Source organism: Chiloscyllium plagiosum, unplaced genomic scaffold, assembly GCF_037043375.1.
Source record: "Chiloscyllium plagiosum isolate Xiang-an unplaced genomic scaffold, Cpla_swu_hap1 HiC_scaffold_1, whole genome shotgun sequence".
Taxonomy (NCBI): Eukaryota; Metazoa; Chordata; class Chondrichthyes; order Orectolobiformes; family Hemiscylliidae; genus Chiloscyllium; species Chiloscyllium plagiosum.
The window spans coordinates 54,711,242-54,733,184 of NW_028270139.1; the positions used below are offsets into that span (position 1 = coordinate 54,711,242).

At 38.7% G+C, this 21,943-nt stretch overlaps 1 protein-coding gene across 3 annotated transcripts in view; it reads left to right on the plus strand.

The window, feature by feature from the left end:
- pi4k2b (phosphatidylinositol 4-kinase type 2 beta) overlaps positions 1 to 21,943 on the plus strand; it is a 46,699-nt gene that overhangs the window by 21,008 nt on the left and 3,748 nt on the right. Inside the window, exons 2-9 of one of the 3 annotated variants that reach the window (XR_015757144.1) lie at positions 6,911 to 7,115; positions 8,055 to 8,182; positions 8,853 to 9,006; positions 11,694 to 11,761; positions 13,353 to 13,452; positions 16,268 to 16,401; positions 17,412 to 17,464; positions 21,852 to 21,911. Coding sequence is in view for 1 of the 3 variants with exons in the window: in XM_087986880.1 (XP_087843006.1) it covers positions 6,911 to 7,115; positions 8,055 to 8,182; positions 8,853 to 9,006; positions 11,694 to 11,761; positions 13,353 to 13,452; positions 16,268 to 16,401; positions 21,852 to 21,911 (849 nt within the window). In the remaining 2 variants the exon portion in view is untranslated. Of the gene's footprint in view, positions 1 to 6,910; positions 7,116 to 8,054; positions 8,183 to 8,852; positions 9,007 to 11,693; positions 11,762 to 13,352; positions 13,453 to 16,267; positions 16,402 to 17,411; positions 17,547 to 21,851; positions 21,912 to 21,943 lie in introns of those variants that run through there. The other 2 variants (XR_015757143.1, XM_087986880.1) reach the window with 2 other exon arrangements.

Consider the following 21,943-nt stretch of genomic DNA (forward strand, 5'->3'; position numbering starts at 1 on the left):
CTGCTCCAGCCTTATTTTCTGGCAGATCCAGTGTCTGCTCTTGCTTTTCTCTTATCTTTTAAATATCTGAAAGGTCTCTTGCAATCTTGTTTACTAACTAGATTACTCTCACATTTCAATTTCTCCCCCCTTATTGCTTTTTTAATTATCTACTGCTGGCTTTTCGAGGTTTTTCAATCATCTGGCTCACTACTAATCTTTACTACATCGTATGCATATTTCCTTTGCTCATATGCTGTCCCCTGACTTCTCTGTTGGTTGTGGCCTCCCCAGCCACATTTGTATGTTTCTTCCTTGGGGTAAATTTCTGCTGTTACCCCAGAAACATTTGCTATTACTGCTCTAGCATCTTCCCTGTTAGGCTCCCCTTCCAGTCAACTCTGGCCAGCTCCTCCCTCATGTCTACGTAGTTATCTTTTACTCAGTTGTAATTCTGTGACATCTAATTCCAGTTTCTTCCCCCTCAAACTGCAGGGTGAATTCTATAATATGGTCACTGCCCCTGGGGCTTCCTTCGCGTTAAACTCCCTAATAAAGCCTGCTTCTTTATATACCACCGAATCCAGAATTGCTTGTTCCCAGAAGGGCTATACTGCAAACTGCTCCAAAAGAAATCTCTTAGGCTTTCCACAAACTTCTTTTGAGATCTGCCAATCTGATTTTTCCCAGTCTACCTGTGTATTGAAGTTCCCCATAGTTATTCTAATAATGCCTTTCTTACTTGCCTTTTCAATTTCCTGATTTATTTTCTTCCTCATATCCTGACTATTGCAGGGAGGCCTGAACACAACTTCCATCAGGATCTTTTTTCCTTCGTGGTTCCTCAACTCTACCCATGCTGATTCTATGTCTTCTGATTGAATATCACTTCTTGCTATCAATTTAGTTTTTTTTCTTACTGGGAAGGTAACCCTACCCCCTCTGCCTGTCTGCTTGTATTTTCGATAGGATGTATATCCTTAGATATTTTTGTTCTTAGCCCTGATCCTCTTGCAGCGATGTCTCTGATCCCCACACCATTCTACCTGACAATTTTAGTCCAAGTTACAAGCTCATTAACTTTGTTTTGCATGCATTTATGTATATTGCGCGCATTTAAATACAACACCCTCAGTCCTGCGTTGACTGACCCCCACTCTTAGTTCCATTATGTGCTGTGCCTGAAGCTATATTCCTGAACCTTTCTATATTCTATCCTATTACTACTTCTGGAAACATTTTAATTACTCCTACTGAGGACCCCTGCCATACCTTCAAAGTTTTTCATAATTTCCATGCAACTAAACACCCAACCCACCCACCCACCCTCAAACACACAGACGTAAAATCACCTTATCCACTATTTACTTTAAAACCTCGTCCACAGCCCTGGTTATGCAGGGCTTTGGACCCATGACTCTGGTCCAATGATTCATGTGGAACTCATCCCCCATTACAGTAGCAATTTTCCATGAATTCAAACTCATTTCTCCCACACCAATTTTTGAGTCACATGTTTATCTCTTTAATCTTGTTGACTCTGTGCCAATTACTACTTGTCGGTGAAGTAGTAATTCAGAGATTATTGCCCTTCTGGTTCTGCCTTTTAATTTAGCCCTCGCTGCTCATGCTCCCTCAGCAGAACATCTTTCCACTTTCTACCTATATTTTTGGTATGTATGTGGGCCATGACAACTGGATCTTCCCATCCCACTCCAAGTTCCTCTGCAGTCCAGATACGATATTCTGAATCTGGGCACTGTGTAGGCAATGCTGCCTTTGGGATTTTTGATTCTGCCCACAGAGAACAGTTTATATTCCCCTGAATATACTATCCCCAATTGCAAGTACACCGCCCCCCCAGAACTGCTCCCCAGTGCTAAGATTAGTTTTCTCATCCTCCCTAAAGCCTCAACTCCAATCAACACACAGTGCAAGAATTTCACCTTTTAGCCAAACTAAAGGACTGAGGCTCTTTCAGCACTACCTCCTGGATCTTTCTATGTTTCTTGCTTGTAGTTGCATTTTCCTGTGCCTGACTACTGACCAAATTGGAGGTTTTAGATTAGATTAGATTCCCTATAGTATGGAAACAGGCCCTTCGGGCCAACAAATCCACACCGACCCTCCGAAGAGTAACCCACCCAGACCCATTCCCCATATTCACCCCTGACTATGGGCAGTTTAGCATGACCAATTCACCTAACCTGCACATCTTTTGGACTGTGGGAGGAAACCGGAGCACCCGGAGGAAACCCACGCAGACCCAGGGAGAATGTGCAAACTCCACACAGACCGTCACCCGAGGCTGGAATCGAACCTGGGATCCTGGTGCTGTGAGGCAGCAGTGCTAACCACTGTACCACCGTGCTGCCCTAAGGTAGTTAATCTAAGTGGTGTGACTGCCTTCTGCAACAATGTTGAGATAGCCCACCCCCTCACCCTGATGTGATGCTGGTTTGAAGTTCAGATTCCAACTCTTCAAAACTGAGGCAGAGTTCCCCAAAAAAAACCCAACACTTTTATAGATATGGTCACTTTGAATAATAAGTTCAATCAGCTCCCACACTATGCAGTTTCATCACATTGCATGGCCCAGAATTGCTATTTTAATTAATTCTTAATTTGATTTGATTTGTACCGGTCATTTAGTTTATAACTGTAACTATTTACCCTATTTATCTTCAACCTGAAAATAACCTATAGTACAGTAGTCAAATTAGTATCTAACACCAACTATGAACTTATTTATCACTCTTTTATGCTGGGCCCCAGTACTTGGCTTTAATTTATCCATTAAATGAAATCATGCAAACTGAGCCAAAAATGCAAATAAAACACACCTCTTCCCCCTGTGCTGAATTCCCATGCTATCTCCAATTTCTTGAAATATATGCAGTACTCACTCCAGCAGTCTTTCAATGTATGTGATCTCTTCTTCCTGACGATGTGAAGCTTGCTTTGCAGTGGTTTTTGTGCTGCCTTGCTTGGCCATTTTGGTAGGCAGTTAAAAGCTAGCCACGTTGCTGAGAGTCTGGAGTCGTGTGTAGGTTAGACCACGTTAAACACAGCACTTGGCTTTCCTGAAGACCATTACTGAATCTGATCGGTTTTTACAACACTCAACAATGGTTGTTTCATGGCAGTCATTTCTTAAAGATTAGTATTGAATTTAAATTCTGCCATTTAGAACCATCTTCTCAGAAAGTCAGATATACAGGGGAACCTCTATTATCTGAACGAGATGGACAGGCATTATTTCGTTCAGATAATCACTTATTCGGTTAATCGATTAAATGCCTTTTCTCTGGTGCTCTGAGTTTTTAAAATGTGCTCCCCGTTCAGGAGAATGCAGCAGCACACTGCGCGTGAGCCTCCTCTCTCTTCCCACCCCCCCCCCCAATCCAACACCTGCCCCTGCCACACCCACCAACACCGCCCCCAAGCTCGTCCAACACTGCCCTCTCCCCCCTGCAGACCCCATCCACTCCCTGCCTCCTCTCCAGGGCAGCCGGACTGTACACCAACAACAAGACTGCTGGTGCTACTGCAGCAGCTGCCTTTGTAGGGTAAGTCTCCAAAAAGCACGCGCGCGCAAACAGCCACACACTCAACTTTTTGCTGCAACGTTTTGACAGGCTTCTCCTCTGCCCTGTATTTGGCAATGTTAGAGAGATTATCTGGAGAAGGGGGGTTTAGTGTACACCCCTCTGTGAAACTCCAGTGAAAGTGTGGGGCGAGAGAGAGGGCAGGAGGTTAATCATTTGGAGACGGTGCCTATTTAATCACTGTAAACAAAAGACTCAATCACTGTTAGAAACACGTCTTTGATGAAATGTTTCTATTGGGACCACGAGATCTCCTTCGGATAATCCGATTTTCAGATAATCGAGGTTCCTCCAACTGGTTTTCAGAAATTCAGGGTAGAAAATGGGGCTCAGGAGAGACAACACAAAGGAGAAACTTGAGATTGGATGGATGGCAGTTAAAATGGTAAAAAGGGGATGATGGTTCAAGTCAGAAGATGGTGGCAGTAAAAGTGTTTCTAGAAGTAACAGTTACCTTCGTAAAGCAAAATCAGGAGGGGATGTGATTTGCAGCTGTTGAACTGAGCTTGTTCTAAAGGTTTGCGGGCGGACATTTTCTTGGTTTGGGAGTCGAGAACCCAGGGTCACACCATGACATGAGGGACATCATTTCAGATTGAGAGGAAACTCTTCACCCAGTGGGTAGTGATTGTGTGGAATTCTGTACCACAGAAGCTTATGAAAGCTGTAAGACATTTATCATTGTATATATTCAATAAACATGTTTAAGGTATGAAAGGCATTAAGAGCCATGTAATAAAAGTTGGCAGGCATTGAGAGAGGATCAGCCATGATTACATTAAATGGTGGTCCTTAAGATACAGCAGTAGAAATTAGTTCATTCGATCCATCTAGTCTGCTCGGCCATTCAACTATGGCTGACCAGTTTCTCAACCCCATTCTCCTGCTTTCTCCCCATATCCTTTGATCCCTCTGATACTCCAGCACCTGCCTATCTCGGTCTTGAATATGCTCAATGACCTTGCCTCCACAGCCTTCTGTGGTAATGGTTTAGGAGAAATTGAGGGGACTGCAGATGCTAGAGATCAGAGTCGAGAGTATAGTGCTGGAAAAGCACAGCAGGTCAGGCAGCATCCAAGGAGCAGGAGAGTTGATGTTTCTGGTATAAGCCCTTTCCTGATGAAGGGCTTATGCCCGAAATGTCGATTCGTCTGCTCCTCGGATGCTGCTTGTGTGCTTTTCCAGCACTACGCTCTCGGCTCTGGTAATGAATTCCATAGATTGACCACTCTGTTCTAAAGAATCTTCTCTTTACTCTAAGGCTGTGCCCTCTTGTTCTAGCCTCTCCTAAAGGAAACACCTTTCTAATGTCCAGGCTGTTTGGTATTCTATAAGTTTCAATTAGATACCCCTTCATCTTTCTAAACTCCATCGATTATAGACCCAGAGTCCTCAAATGTTCCTTTTATGTCCAGCCTTTCATTCATGGGATCCATTGTGGTGCTTAGCCAGACCAAAGTTTGTCACTGATGTGCAATGTAATGACAGAGGCCATATTGAATAACGGGCCAGAACCATCATCTCTACCACTCCAGTGACATCATACGAGACTGGCTTCCTGGCATAGGACCAACCACAGTGTAATCTTATTAAACAAGATTTATGTTACTGTTGGCTTTGTTTCCTAAAATTACAATAATCTAAGAAACTATTTAATGCTAGTGCTTGAAATATGTGGTATTAATATTAAATGAAAATATCTACTTTTTTGACATAAATTATTACAAGCAAACTAATAAAATACATTTATATTTAATACCAAACTAGTAGTGATATATTTATTTTTCTATAAGTTCCTATTAATTCTGAAATTGATTTTGCAAAGCTGAGTGAACATGTGTAGAATGGATTTATAGCTAGTCTCTAGGGACTTTGGCCTCATCTAGGTTATCCATATGCAAAACTTTGAGAGCTATGGTTTAGACCATCAGGGTATTATGATGCATCAATGGAATAGATGGGGGTTGAGCTCAGGTCCTCTGGCACAGAGGTAGGGTCAGTACCATAATGCCACAAAAACCTTGGCATTGGTTGCCAGATTTTTTTTTTAAACTGACCTGTTCAGAAACTTTCTTCCCAACTTTACTCAGGTCTTCCCTGCCTCTGACTGCTACTCTGAGCGCCACAAGAGCTCTCAGTAGCAGCTGCCGTGGAGCTTCGAACATATCCTTTAAATCATTACATTGCAAGGCTTAACTAGCTGATTTTTGAATCCTGATTGTTGTCTTGCAATATCCTGCAGAAACTTAGTCTATGGACTAATCAATGCACCCTCCCATACCTTCCTTCCAAATCTTCCTTCCAAGCCACAGATCTCCTTCCCCTGCTAGCAGATGTAACCAACCCTCTCCTTTCTGTCAGAGGTGTCTCAGCCCCTCCCTTACTCTTCAATGCACTCTCGGTCTGTCTATCTCTAATGCCAAACAATAGAAAACCATAGATGTTGTGCAGTTTGTGCAAGAACAGGGCAGCTTGGACAGAAAGATAATTATTTCATCATTTAATGCTTGTACAGGCAGCAAACAATCTGGTATCTAATTAATTACATAATCACTAATGTTTGCTATATTTGACCATAATTTCCTAGATATTGAAGTATACAGCAAAATTGTCTGTTTGGCAGCAGGTAAATATTCTATTTCATAGCAAGTGATCTCTTGCATCATAATGGATATCTTTAGTCACATATTTAAAGAAAATTGAGATAGATAGAATCTTATCATGGGAAAAATGCTGTAATTTATCTGTCTCTAGTTGCGGGTTGTCTGTTTGTGGGATGACGAGTCTGTTTTTTTTTTGTTGATATTTAGGTGTTTATAACCAAGTTTTCAGGATAGACAGGCTCTCCCATTTATCACCTGCTTTGCAATATGATTTCAGTTTTATTTCAATTTGTTGGCTGCCAAGCTTGTTTCTTTGCGAGTCTGGGAGTGGTTTCATTGAGAGCCTAACACTGATCTAGTCACTACAATTCTACAATTAGTGCAAACTGCATTGCATCAGTACATTAAGAACATAGTTTACACCATATTTGTAGTATGTTGGAGATCCGAAAGTTAGTGCTTCCAAATAAACCTGTTGGAATATAACCTGGTGTTGTGATTTTTAATGTTATAATATGCTGCTTCACTTAGCCTTTCTAGGAAATGAGATTTAAAAAGCTGCACTGTCAATTTATAGAACCCATGCTGTCTTTATTCTTTTCTATTTTTTACGCAATTTGTAATTAACCCTGCATTTGATTTATACGTTGGAAGCAAAATTTCAGTTTTTTATCATATAGTTATCTTTTGAAATGACAATATTTTCATTTTTTTTCCCAGAAAATAATTGGAGTCTTCAAGCCAAAAACAGAAGAACCCTATGGGCAGCTAAATCCAAAATGGACCAAATTTTTCCACAAGATCTGCTGTCCTTGCTGTTTTGGTCGTGGATGTCTCATACCTAATCAAGGTTACTTGTCAGAAGCTGGCGCTTACCTTGTAGATGAAAAACTAGGCCTGGGAGTTGTACCAAAAACAAAGGCATGTTACTGTATGTTTTATTGATATTGCTGAAATGAGGAACTTATTACATCTTCTAGAAGCTGGGCATTCTTTAGAAATTTTCCTGATAATCAATGTTGAAATCAGACTATATTGCATGCTTTTGAGTGTCCTCTTTCTGTTGCCTTTCATGTTACACTGCTAAAAAAAAAATAACAGTAAATGTTGGTAAAGTGATTTCTATAGCTGCATGAAATTGGCATTGGTGATGTGATCTTTTAATTATTTCACTCCTATAATTCTTAAATATACTGGCCTTCCAGGATTTTGCAAAAGTTGTTTCCGTTTAGAGTTGTTGTTCTAAGGAACATTGACTTCCCCAATTACCAACGTTTTTTGCATTTGCATATAAAAGGTTTGTTTTGGAAACATCAAAGTTGACTGCATACCTCTATCTATACCACAGAGTAATAGAAATTCATTATACTTCAAACTGATGTAACTTAAATACTGCTGTGAGAGAGTAATTTGGTCTGATGTTTGAACACATGGTTTATCAGTAAAATATAATTCTTTATATTAAAGTCATCAGTTCATAGTTCCTTGAAAGTTAAATATCAAGTAGGTAGGATAGTGAAAAAGGTGTTTCGTACAGTTTCCTTTTATGGTCAGAATGAGTATAGGAGTTGGGAGGTTATGTTTCAGGTGTACAGGACATTGGTTCGGCCGCTTTTGAAATATTGCATGCAATTCTGATTTCCTTTCTGCCGGAAGAATGTTGTGAAACCTGAAAGGGTTCAGAAAAAATTTACAAGGATGTTGCCAGGATTGGAGTGTTTAGATTGCTGTGTAGGAATGTGCACAATCCTGCTATTAAAGTAACTTCTTCATCCCAAGAAATGAAAACAGAATAAAGTTCACAGTTGATTCTCAAAATGTGTTCTAGTAATCCCATGTTATGTATTTTCTCAAGTATAGGTAGTCTGGCTTGCAAGTGAAACATTCAACTATAGTGCAATAGATCGTGCAAAATCCAGAGGAAAGAAATATGCTCTTGAAAAAGTACCAAAAGTTGGTCGGAGGTTCCATAGGATTGGACTGCCTCCAAAGGTATAAATCTTAAACTTTGAAAGTAACTACTATTTCTTGGTAGTTTCTTCCCATTTTATCTTTCAATGTACCCAACTACCAATACTGTAATTTGAAATTTTGAAAGAGTAAAATACTTGTGGCCTATTATATTGATTTTAGGCTTTAGGTTTTGTGCTACCATGACTGATTTTTGATGGCTGAGGTGGCAGAATACTTCCATGTGTGCACAGTGTGCCAGAGTTTTTAAAATTAAAACCACGCAAGAATTGATATCACTATTGCATAGCTAAAAACAAAACTGCCTTGACTATGGAGCAAACAGAGCCAGCAGATCTCCACGTAGACTACGTTAACCCATCAAAGTTTGGTTAACAATAACTGCCCTTAAATGAAGAATTTTAAAATACAGTAAATTGCTTTAGAAAATTACATCAAAACATTTATTATTGTACTTTTGTTTAGTCAGATTTGACTTTAGTAGCTATTTAAGTTTTAAATTAATTTTTGACTCTATACATTAATAATTGTGCAAAGTTCATTAATGTACCACTGACCCCTGCTGAATAATCGTGTTATCCTATTTTGAACAACCTATGCAATGTGGTCCGTTTTCTCTTGACTTTAGACTGGCATTTTAAGCTCAAACAAAAACAAAATTCCGACCTCAGCCTCTATCCTATTTTGGTAGGTTGGCTCCTTTCAACTGTTTGTAGAAAACTACAAGGAAGCAGACTATTGGCTTCGGAAATTTGAAGCTGATCCATTACCAGAAAACACTCGCAAGCAACTTCAGTCTCAGTTTGAGAGATTGGTAATTTTAGATTACATAATTAGGAATACAGGTAAATATGAAATTTCCTTTTAAAGTTGAATTGTAAAATTTGCTCAAATAAGTCTGCTAGTTCTGGAAAAAACATCTTTGCCATTGAATTTTTAATGTCTGATTTGTTTTGTCCTCTGTTTGGGATGAACCTTAAAAATTAGAATTTTTAAAACTCTCCACCCAATTTTCACCAATCTCAACATGCTAATTAACTATTGACTCAAAGCATCAGATGTACTAAGCCTGCTTTATATACATAGTGAGTTGAAAATAATATCAATGAATCTAGTGACACAAGGAAAAGCAGTTGGAAGACTGAGTGACATCACCTAGAATCTTCAGTATGAATATTGAAAGCATTGTGACACTTAACACACAATTTACAAAATGAAGCTTAAGAATTGCTGCAAAAGATTCACATTTTTGTTAATCAGGATAATTTGCTAGAATTGCCAAAATAAATGGAAAACAACATTTTTACGGTACGATCAGAAAGTGCTGATTGGTTAGCAGGTGGTTTCTGGTAGAGGCCCAGCCATGTGAATGTGCAATTAATGATTGACGGACTCAAAAAGCTTTATTTAAATTCTAAACCAGGCAGATTGACTTTGGTCAAAACATTGCCTTGAAAAATGAATCAGAGAATGGCTGTTGAGTATTTTGTTGAGTTAGAATGCACATCCAGTGCCTATTTTTTCTGCAGTGGACAAGATGTGTTATATATAGCTTTTATTCTACTCAAGGATGCTATTCTGCAAGCCCGAATAACAATCCTAAGTAGATTTTCAGTATAATTCTACACATCTGCAATTATGTAGAAAACATTGTCCAATTGTGGAATTGCATCTAATGTCAGACATCTTAGCCACACTATCATCTTTCAGCAATTCAAATTGCTCCACTTATTGCCATTGATAACCAATTTGCCAGATTACTTTCTGACTGTAATCAACATTAACGATCCTTAACAGGACTGGAGTGAATAAGAGAAATTATGTTAGGGACACACATTCTTGTCCTTGAAGGCCAGCAGTGAGCTAGATGGGTTTTCTGGTTCGAGTTTTAATGGTATTGGTCTGTAACTTAGTGCACTTATTGAATTTAATTTATTTGCTTACAATTTTGATATTTAAAATGTAGCCCTTTAGGTTGCTGTCCCAGCATGATAAATACTGCCTTACCCTGTTTATCCATGGTGAATTTTTCCTTCCTCAAAGATGTTTAGGAAGTAAACTTTTAGAGAACTGTGTGTAAAAAAGCGATAATGCAGAGTTCTTTTACCTTGCTGTCCTCCCTTGAGGCCAAATACTTTGAAGGAATATCGATGGGATATCTTGGACTAATGTGAATAAGTAATAACAACGAGTTTTGAGAAGATTTGTAGGTTTGCTCGCTGAGCTGAAAGGTTCATTTCCAGACGTTTCATTACCTTGGCCATTAACCTGGCCAACGAAACACTGACTACACTATTAGAAGACCCAAAGACACATACACCAAACACAAATAACTTCATCAACAAGGAGAATATCGCCAAGCTAGTGGACTTATATCTTACCACCCACTTCACCTTCAACAACAAAACTTACAGACAAACCAATGGAACACTCATGGGATCTCCGATATCAGGGTTCTTAGCAGAGGCAGTCATGCACAGACTTGAGCAATCAGCTCTGCTAACTAGCCAACCCAAACTCTGGGTCTGCTACGTGGATGACACTTTTGTCATTACTAAACGAAACAAGTTAGAGGAAACTTTCAAGACCATCAATAATACCCTTACTGGCACAAAATTCACTAAAGAGGAGGAAAACAACAACATACTGCCATTCCTAGATGTCACAATAGAGGGAACTTCAAACCAGCGTCTCCAGAAAAACAACACATATAGACCAAATATTGAACTACAGAAGCAATCATCCCAACACCCACAAATGAAGGTGCATGAGAATATTATTTCAACAAGCCACCACACTGCAGCACAGAGGAACTGCATAGAGCAGAGGAAATAATCACCTATACCGTGTATTCAAAACGAATGGGTACCCAATGACCACAGTCCGCTGATTTCTCAACAACAAATCCAAGCAAGCAGATAAAACACATCCAGAAACCTGAGCCACTCTCCCCGGCATCAAAGACATCTCGGAAATGACTGCCAGACTACTCAGACCCCTTGGCATCATGGTAGTTCACAAAACCACCAACACACTAAAATAGCAGCTAATGAACTTGAAAAACCCTATACAGACACCAAGCAAAACTAATGTCATTTACAAAATACCGTGCAAGAACTGTAACAAACCCTACATTGGATTGAGAGCTGAATTACCAACCCTTTCGTTCTTTAGTTGCCCAAGTTTATCGACACCTAGTAGACTTTTAAGAAATTATTATACAGATGCTCAAAATTTTATTCTGCACTCAACTGGTTATTTTAAATGGATTGGGTATCCTAAAATTACCGATGTGAAATTTTATTTTGCAATGTGTGTTGAAATGGCAACATTTTATATGTGGCACCCATGGAATTCAACAAAAAATTCAAGCAAATTGCTACAGGGTATTTTAGTCAGATGGAGCACTGAAATATTCTGAAGGAAATACATAGGAAAATGGAGAAGTTATATGATATTTTAAGAGATGCAATGAATTTCAGAATTCAGTACCAGACTTCTTTGTCTGCTCTTTCCTTTCCTTGTCCCACAGATAGAGGAAATGATAACTGGCTGATGAAATATGATAAGCCAGAAACCACAAAAGAGCTTTCTGATAAGGTGGGTGTTGGAAATTATCACTAAGTGCACACGTTTTATTTGTACAAAATTTTAATTAAGTAGAAGAAAGTATCATTGCTCTACCAGATCTAATCCAACTTGATGGTAATATTTGTCAATAAGACAAAGCAAGCATATTTTTAATGCAGAATTTTTAACGGAAAAAATCTACATTTTAATTCTAAAATTTTCTTTTCTAAAATCATTAGGAAATAAGCTTGTGAAATGTTTTTTATTCCATGGGACAGAAGTTTCCATAAGTCATGGTACTTCCTGTCAGACTACTTGAACAGTCAGTGGATGTGCATTTTTGCCACAGCAGCTTTACAGTCACTAAATACTCTATGAAATATTAGTTGGTTGAAGTCAAGACTTCTGCCTTTTCTTGAGTGAAGGTCTGCATCAGAGCTACTGGCCAATCAGATTAACCTGCAGCGTTTTAGTCCCAGAAGAGCCAGGAGCAGCACTGACCAGCAAGCAGTTTCTGAAATTCTAATTCCAGAACAGGTAAATGAGAGGTAGAACAGTGGAGTTCCATGAAAGAGAGATGAGGCTTAGCGAGCTGAGTGGGGATGACTATCATTGTATCTAATCTGCACAGTAAATCATTTTTCATCTTTGTAGCATTCCGTTCAGTTAATCTAAATGATTCCACCATAAAGTATAGTAGGTTGATTCTTAATCATCATCAATCAGTTGTCCTCAATAGAAATTTGCTGAGAAAAAAAACCATTTCTGTTCCCAATCTACAATTATAAATAATTTTAAAACTTACAATTTGTAAGCATCCATATGGTAGGATTCTTTACAGTTGATTTTGTAATGGTTACACATAATCATGCTTGCTGGGTCAAATATGAACAAACTATCAATGTCACAGAATAATAAAGTTCAATTGCAAAAACTTGTATTAATAAAGTACTTTGAATTTAATGTACCAAGCAGTTTTATCAAACAAAAATTGACAGGTAAAAGAGTGCATGTGCTTATCTTTGTTTAGGTAGAAATTGAAGTATGTCAAATATATTTTAAGTCAGTATTAAGCCTTGAATTGCATGTGTCAAATAATCAGGTGACTAATTCCAGTAGCTTGCATTCATGTTTTCATGCTGTTTGACTTAATAGCTAAAATTTGCAAATCTCAAATGATATAAAATCACGTGATTAACAATTCAGAGTATTCAGCTCATTCTTGAAATTTATTTCTCTAGCCCCTACAGAAACTTGATTTAAGTTGTGCTGTGCTAATTTAGAACAAAAAAAAATCTGAATTGATTTACTCACTTTCCATGTTTTTCTTTTACTCCATTCACTGAAGGTTTGCTGATATTAGTTCATGGATTCATGTAAAACCTCTTTATCGGGCTTCCCTAATATAGGTAAATGTATTAGCAATTATTCCCTTTAAATATGAGGATGACAAAGATCTGAGATCTGGTGAATTCGCTGAGCACTTTTGGGATGGCAGTGCATTTGGTCCTAATATTATAGCTAGGCACTTTGTTTTTATTTAATAGCTGTTACCTTGAATAGAATTAACAAAATTACTAATGACGTGGATTATTTAAACAAAATCTACTCTACTTAATAGGACTCTGAATGGGCACATAGCAAAGAGCCAGCCATTAAAATTGCGGCTATTGACAATGGATTGGCTTTTCCATTTAAACATCCTGATGAGTGGAGAGCCTGTAAGTGCATTTAGCTCTAACACTTGTTTGTTTATTTGCATGATTGTTAGTTCAGATTAAAATATTTTCTGAAGTTTTGTATGTGAAGTTTTAACTTTGCACCTTGTTAACTTGAAAATATTCTTTTGTTTGTGAAATGCATTTTTATGATATTGCCATTGCATTAAATCAACACTTGAGAATGTTGCTTTATCTAAGTGTTTCCCATATGTGATATTTTGATAAACTACTTGATGTGAAATGTAAATTAATTAAGTTATAAACATTTTAAAGTAAGCAAGATCACCGCAAAAGTTAAATAACCAGTCAAAGTATTTTGAAAACCTTCTGTCAATTCAAAATATTCAGGGTCCAAATAAAATTTGCTAAATTACATCTTTGACATCAATATTAAACCAAACTGTGTGAAACTATTTTCTGTTCAAGCACTTTCCTTAAAATTTCTATTCCATTTTTTTGATGACAGCATGCCTGGGTTTAGTTGATCTACCAGGATTTTGTAATCTGGAACACTGATTTCATGAATTGAATAAAGCAATTTTTAAGTAAAACCACAGCATCATTTACAGCGCTAAAGGAGACTATACCAGCTTTCTTCAGAGTAAATCAGTAAATTCTTTTGACCACTTGATTGCTGAAGCTGGCAATTGTTTTCCCTTGAAGTATCCATTCTGTTTCCTTTCGAAATCATTGTTTTTGCTTACACAAATCTTGTGGACAATAAGCTCTAGGTCATTACCATTTGCATCATTTTTCTTGAAAAAATTTCATCCTCACATTTGCCCAAAATCTTAAATCTCTGCACACCACCCCGCCCCCGGCCTTAGTACTGTCACTTAACAGGATGTATTTCTCCTCTTCCTTATTTGTCAAATTTCCTCAACTTCCTTTCCTATAAGGAGAACTTTACCAACTTAAGTTTGGTTCCGGATAATGTGGGAAAGAGGGCCTTTAATAGTGTATTGGTAAATCTCATCTGCATTCTTTCAAGGATTTCATCATCTTTCATGGGCGGCACGGTGGCACAGTGGTTAGCACTGTTGCCTCACAACGCCAGAGACCCGGGTTCAATTCCCGCCTGAGGCGACTGACTGGAGTTTGCAGTTCTCCCCGTGTCTGCGTGGGTTTCCTCCCGGTGCTCCGGTTTCCTCCCACAGTCCAAAGGATGTGCAGGTTAGGTGAATTGGCCATACTAAATTGCCCGTAGTGTTAGGTAAGGGGTATGGGTGGGTTGCGCTTCGGTGGGCCGGTGTGGACTTGTTGGGCCGAAGGGCCTGTTTCCACATTGTAATGTAATCTAATCTTGGCTAACGTAATAACCAGAACACATCCCATAGGTTTTAGTGATCACTGTCTCTCTGTCCTGCCACTTTCAATGTACAGAGGAACCTCAATTATCCGGCATTTGATTATCTGAATTAAGGATTATTCGGACAAGTCCCGATGCTTGGCTACACTGTTAATCTGGCATTTGATTATCTGAACAAAAATACTTCCCGCCTGTGTCGCTTGGATAGTCAAGGTTCCTCTGTAGTCACTCCCAACTTCCTACAGAATCTTGAATTGTGCCATAATGTCAATTATGCACTTTGCTGTATTAAACACAATTTGTACCTTGACTGCATACTGCTACCTTGTCTATATCCTGTTGCAGACACTTCATTTCTTTCTTCGCGTTTAGCATGCAGGTTTAAAAAGTGGAGCTCTTTTGAAACTTGAGCGCTTGTGAAAGAAGGTGAAAATGATTTCAATATGAATATAACTTTAATAGACGTTTGGTGGGGGGGCAGTAGGGGAAGTGTAGTGGCAGAAGCTGGGATTCAGAGCAGGATTAGGGGAATGGTGAGTTGGGGGAGTAGATCACTGAAGTGGGATGAGGCTAGTTGTTGAATTTTCATGAATCTGCGGTTTAGTTTAATTATGCAAATAGTTGGTAGGAGTCGAACCAAATCTGTACATGATCAATGTAGACTGTTATAGTTTAGACTGGATGAAATGTTCAGGGAGTATGTGGGACATCTATAGGATATGTACTTCCACAACATTTTCGGAAGTCTGCACATTAGAGTCAAGAATATATTTTTAAAACGTAATTTTGTGGGCTGAGAGTTACTTGAATACTTAAAAGATTTCTTGGCTGCCTGTTAAACAGCTTATTCTATAATATATGACTAATAGTGTTTTTATTATAATATATGTAGTTTAAAACTCAGTCTTTGTTCACCGTCAAATCCTCTCATCATAACAATAGTAAAGGTCTGTCATTGAAGTGATTCACAACAGTCACCTATTTCACCAGCAACATAAATCAATCAATGCTGATTAATGACAACAGCAACAAATGGTCACTATTAAACGTGCATTTAAAACAAATATTAACAGATTATAATCTTTGACCACAAGATTACACTTGCCTCTTCTGCATTATCATGCATTTGCTACAATCAGCAATGTATTCCAATGCTGTGTTACTGAGATAAAACATTTGAGGTGATAGATGTCAAGCTGCTGCCTCTAAATCCTGACAAATTGGTAATGGAGCCGAAGCAACACTGTTCCTTTTCATTTAACTTTCTTACTGAGTGCTTCATGCTGTTTTGATTTTTTTTAACTTGGAGCTTTAAGGTATTACCTCTTGTTTGTCCTTTAAACCTTGATGGTCCCCATCATTCATTTTAAATGTACATATTTCACTGGGTCAAGTAAAAATTTGTGTAAAGAGGCATTCTCAGTGCAATTGTGAATAATAACTACTTTTAAACATATGCACAGTTTTATCTATGGGTAGTTTTTCTTTTCCTTTGTCTTCCAATAGATCCGTTTCACTGGGCCTGGCTTCATCAAGCTAAAATTCCTTTTTCGCAAGAGACAAGAGACTTTGTTCTTGCCCGAATTTCAGATATGAATTTCGTTCAGGACCTCTGTGAGGATCTATATGAACTCTTTAAGGTTTGTTTGAAGTCCTTTGCACCACACAAATTCCAGTCAATGGCCATCTCTAATAAGGGACAATCTCACCACCTACTCTTGACATTGTGATGTTAGCGTTATTGTATCCCGGCACACCCCCTTCCCCAAACGTTGGACATCCTGGAGACTACCATTGACGAACAACTCAGCTAGACTCTCATTATAAAAGCAGTGGTTACAAAAGCAGGTCAGAACCTAGAACTATTGTGGCGAGTAATTTACCTCCTGACTCCCAAAGTCTGTCCACAAGGACTGTGATGGAATATTCCCCACTTGACTGAATGGATGGGTGCAGCTCCAACAAGACTCAAAGCTTGAGGCCATCCAGGACAAGAAGCTTGCTTAATTGGCACCGCGTCCACTCCCTCCACCAAGATGCTCAGCAGCAGTATGGACTTTCTAGAAGATGACTGCATAAATTCACTAAACATCTTTAGCATTTTCCAAATGCATGACCATTTGCATCCAGAAAGATAAGGATAGCAGATACATCTGCAAGTTCCCCTCCATGCCATTCGCTGTCCTGACTTGGAAATATATTGCCATTGCTTCGCTGTTGTTGGGTCAGAATCATGCAGTTCCCTCCCCAAGGGCATTGTGGTTCTACTGACAGCACATGGACTGTGGCAGCTCACCACCACCACTACATAAGCAGCAAGTAGAGATGGGCAGTAAATGCTGGCCAGCCAGTGATGCCATGTCCCACAAGTGAATAAAAAATAAGTTTGCATTATTTGCACTAATGTCTTCACAAGAATTTTAGTTACAGGTAGCTAAATATGCATATTTCTTGGGAAGCTGAAATTTAAAGCCAGTCTGTGGATTGAATGGATAAATTTACTGTTTTATAGATTATCTTTAAGAAAATTGCTTGTTGAATTAATTTTCTTGAGCCTGAATTTGAGACTGTCCTGGAGGATGGGTGGTTATGTTTTATGTTGCTAAAATGATAACATTTCAAAAAAATTGCCGTATATTCATTTGAACAGGCAAAATTGACAAGAAAAGATAGTTGGTCCATCAAACCTGCTACACATGGATGGTAGAAACATTATTTGAATTTTCCCTGCTTGGCTCATAGTTTTGTCTTTAGGTGGATATGAAGCTGTTTGGACTGTGCAAAGGTATTTTATTTTGATTTTAAGGATTATATTTGAATTTAGTTTGAAGCTACCCAATGTACAGAAATGCAATTGTTGTAATGTGTTTGGAAAGGTGTTAAGAGCTTTCGTTTGCACAGTGTAATGCTATGTAATCTGTAGGTGTATGGCACGGCTTTTGATTCTACTTTTGAATTCTTCTGAGTACAGAGAATGGATCAGTTTTTGAATTTCCTAAGTAATGAGTACTGAATCCAATTTCTGATGAGAGACCAGATTGGAAGACAAAATTCAAAACAATTAGCAATCTCCCAGTCTAGAATAAGAGCCATGATACATGGAGTAACTAAAAGTGTTGTCCATGTGGTATTTCATGCTGTACTCAACCTGGGAATTATAGACTTAGCTGTGCAAAACAAAGTTTATTTTTCCTGATGGTGTGATTTTCCAATCACGTGCAAGCATCTTATTCTGCACAGTCCTGATCACCTTTATTCAAGATCTAGTTAGCCCACTTTATTTCCTCTCTCAGCATCTCCAATTTAAGCTTCCAATCCCCCTACTTGTAACCCTCCTGATCTCTCTATACTCCGTCTACTTCAGTATTCCTTTTCCTACATACCCATGTCACATCTTCTGCCTCGTTTTGGAAAACCATTAGTATACAGGTCTACAGCAGCTTGATGCCCTCCTTATTGCCATCCTTACTGGGCACTTTTGTTTTCTCTCATGTATTTTGGTTTTTGTTTTGTATTAACTCATGTTAGGTGTTGCAGTCAATGTTACGTAACAGTAGTATCTTCATAATTCATAAATATCATTTATTTTTAATTCTCCATTAAACTTAGTCATAACACACAAGGAAAACATTTCTGACACACCACAGTATGCCTGTTGTTTTCTGACAATTTAACTGTAGGTCTTTCAAAATAACTGACTTTCTCACTTCCTGACACTGGTGAGGTCACAGCTAATGAATCTCCAACACACAGTGGAGAAAATTTTAGCTAGGCAGTTAACCACCCTTTTGACTGTCTAAAATGTCAATTTTAGATTTAAAACGAGCAATCGATAGTCCAGGCAGGAAGAGTCCGCCCAGCTCAGTAGGCTGGATGGCTAATTTTAATGCAGAATGATGCCAATTCCCACACGACGTAAGTTACCATGCGAGATTCTTCTTCTCAACCTTTTTCTCTCACCTGAGATGTGACCCTCCGGTTAAACCACTTCTCTCTCATTAAAGAACTGCCCTATGATCTGGTAAGACTATTGCAACTTTAACTATTCATTACAAACGGCATCTGTTATATTTTCAGCATTAAGGTCTGATATATTTAGAAGATTTAAGGTACAGATTCCATAGCATTTTGCAAGAAATTCATTACATCAATGATTTTGATTTCCTGGCTTCTAGTTAGCGTAATTTTCCTTTGGTTTAAAATTGTTCAATTTCTTTTGCTGCATCCATCCTAACCCACAGCCATCTGGCAGCTGTGACAGCTGCCACCTCTTCCCCTCCAAAAAAACTCAGTAAAATGCTGATGAAAGGTCAACTGTCTAAAGCGTTGACTATTTCTCTTCATAAATTCTGCCTGACGTGTCTGTGAATAATGTTTTACACTTCCATGCATTGTATTTTATCAGCCATATTATTTCCCATTCAAGCAGGCTTTCTATATCTTTAACAGCCTCTTTGTGCCTTACTGCTTGCTTTCCCAACGAACATTGTATTGTCAGCAAACCTGCATTCATTGCACTCAGTCCCCTAATCTAAATCGCTAACAAATTATAAAAAAAGGTCAAAAGTGGTCATTGCGATATCCTGGTAGTTGTAGCCTGTCAACCTGAAAATGACTCATTATTTCTTCTGTTTTCAGTCTATTAACTTCTCCTTAATCTATTCTACTCTCTCAATCCTATGAATTTAAATTTTGTTCAATAATCTCTTGTATGACGCATATTAAATGACTTTCACAAATCCAAATATGTTATATCCACACATCTGTCGGATATATTTTAGTAGCTACATCCTCAAGTTAAGTTTTGTCAGACATTATTTCCCTTTCCTAAATTCCTATGATTTGCTAGATCCCTATTTGGTCATCCAGAAAGAAAGATTCTGGCACTTAACCTATGTATGGTAGACTGAGTGGTCTGTAGTGCCATTTTCTCTCCCATTTCTCAATGAGTTGGGATATACTTGCTACCTTCCAATCATAGGGACTTGTTCTAGATTCTAAGCAATTCTGGAAGATGAGAACAATGTATTGCAATCTCTGTAGCTGCCTTTTTCAAAAACTGTAGAATGTATGTTTTCAGATCCAGAGATTTGTTTCCATTTGGCTCCATTAATCTTTCTGGTAATGTTCCTTACTGTTTAAGTTTCTAATTCTGTTGGATCCTTGCTATCCCATTATTCCTTACAATTTTGTTATGTTGCTATGCCATGGAGATATACTCTCGTACTTCTTTGTCTGACATTTCCTTGTTCTCCATTGTAGTCAACCTTGCATTGCTTCTAATGATTCTACATTTACTTTGATTAATCAGTTCCTATTAACGATGCATTTTTATGCCTCTTGCTCAGTTGCTAATTTAATGGACTAATACTAACTGGTTTAGGAACATGAGAAAAAGAAATCTGTTGCAGAAGTGAAACAAAGCAACACTTTCACTCTGCACTGAATTCTCACTATGGCTTCTTGTTTGACTGAGAAGCAATTGGATGATTTATAAAGTTGACTTTGGACACGCAAAGCATTAAAGTTTTTGACTACTTGTTCTGTTGTTTGTTTTTCCTTCATTCTGTGGTGTACTGCAAGTGGGGCCATTGCTGTTTTGGTCATTTTTATAAATGACCTAGTTGAGGGCATAGAAGGATGGGTTATTAAATTTGTGGATGACACTAAGGTCAGTGGAATTGTGGATACTGCTAAAGGATGTTGCAGGTTACAGAGGGACATGGATAAGCTGCAGAGCTGTGCTGAGAAGTGGCAAATGGAGTCTAATACGGAAAAGGTGAGGTGATTCACTTTGGAAGAAGCAACAGGAATAAAGTGTATTGGGCTAATAGTAAGATTTAGTAAAGTAGATGAGCAAAGAGACCTCGGTGTCCATGTACATAGATCCCTGAAAGTTGCCACCCAGGTTAATAGGGTTGTTAAGAAACATAGTGTGTTAGGTTTTATTGGTAGAGGCATTGAGTTTCGGAGCTATAAGGTCATACTGCAGCTGTACAAAACTCTGGTGTGGCTGTACTTGGAGTATTGCACACCATTTTGGTTCCCGCATTATGGGAAGGATGTGGAACCTTTGGAAAGGATTTAGAGGAGATTTAGATTAGATTAGATTAGATTACTTACAGTGTGGAAACAGGACCTTCGGCCCAACAAGTCCACACCGACCCGCCGAAGCGCAACCCACCCATACCCCTACATTTACCCCTTATTACCTAACACTAAGGGCAATTTAGCATGGCCAATTCACCTAACCTGCACATCTTTGGACTGTGGGAGGAAACCGGAGCACCCGGAGGAAACCCACGCAGACACGGGGAGAACGTGCAAACTCCACACAGTCAGTCGCCTGAGTCGGGAATTGAACCCGGGTCTCTGGCGCTGTGAGGCAGCAGTGCTAACCACTGTGCCACCGTGCCGCCCACTAGGATGTTGCCTAGTATGGAGGGAAGGACCTGTGAGGAAAGGCTGAGGGACTTGAGGCTGTTTTTGTTAGAAGGTTGAGAGGTGACTTAATTGAGACATATAATCAGAGGGTTAGATAGGGTGGACAGCGAGAGCCTTTTTCCTTGGATAGTGATGGCTAGCACAAGGGGACACAGCTTTAAATTGAGGAGTGATAGATATAGGTCAGATGTCAGAGGTAGTTTCTTTACTCAGTACTAGGGGCATGGGACGCCCTGCCTGCAAAAGTAGTAGACTCGCCAACCTCACAGACATTTAAATGGTCATTGGATAGACACAGGAATGAAAATGGAATAATGTAGGATTGATGGGCTTCAGATTGGTTCCACAGGTTGGCGCAACATCAAAAGCTGAAGGGCCTGTACTGCGCTGTAATGTTCTATGTTCATTCTCAATTTGTACACTTTCTAATAAGCTAAGTTGCCTTACAAAAGTAAAAATATTCTACGCAGAGTTTTATTATAGTTAGAAAACTGCATTAATGTAGCATTTTTTCGTAAATGTAAATTGTCTAAACAGTGATACTGGTATAACATTTTTTTAAAAGCTACAATTTAAAGTGTTGAGGTTGTGTCCTCGTTCTTGCAGAAACCTTTCTTGTACTCATGTACATGGTTTTATTTTTCAGACTGACAGAGGATTTGACAAACCCACCTTTGAATTGCAGATGTCAGTGATGAGAGGACAGGTAACTTATGAATTTTACCCTGAATTTTCATG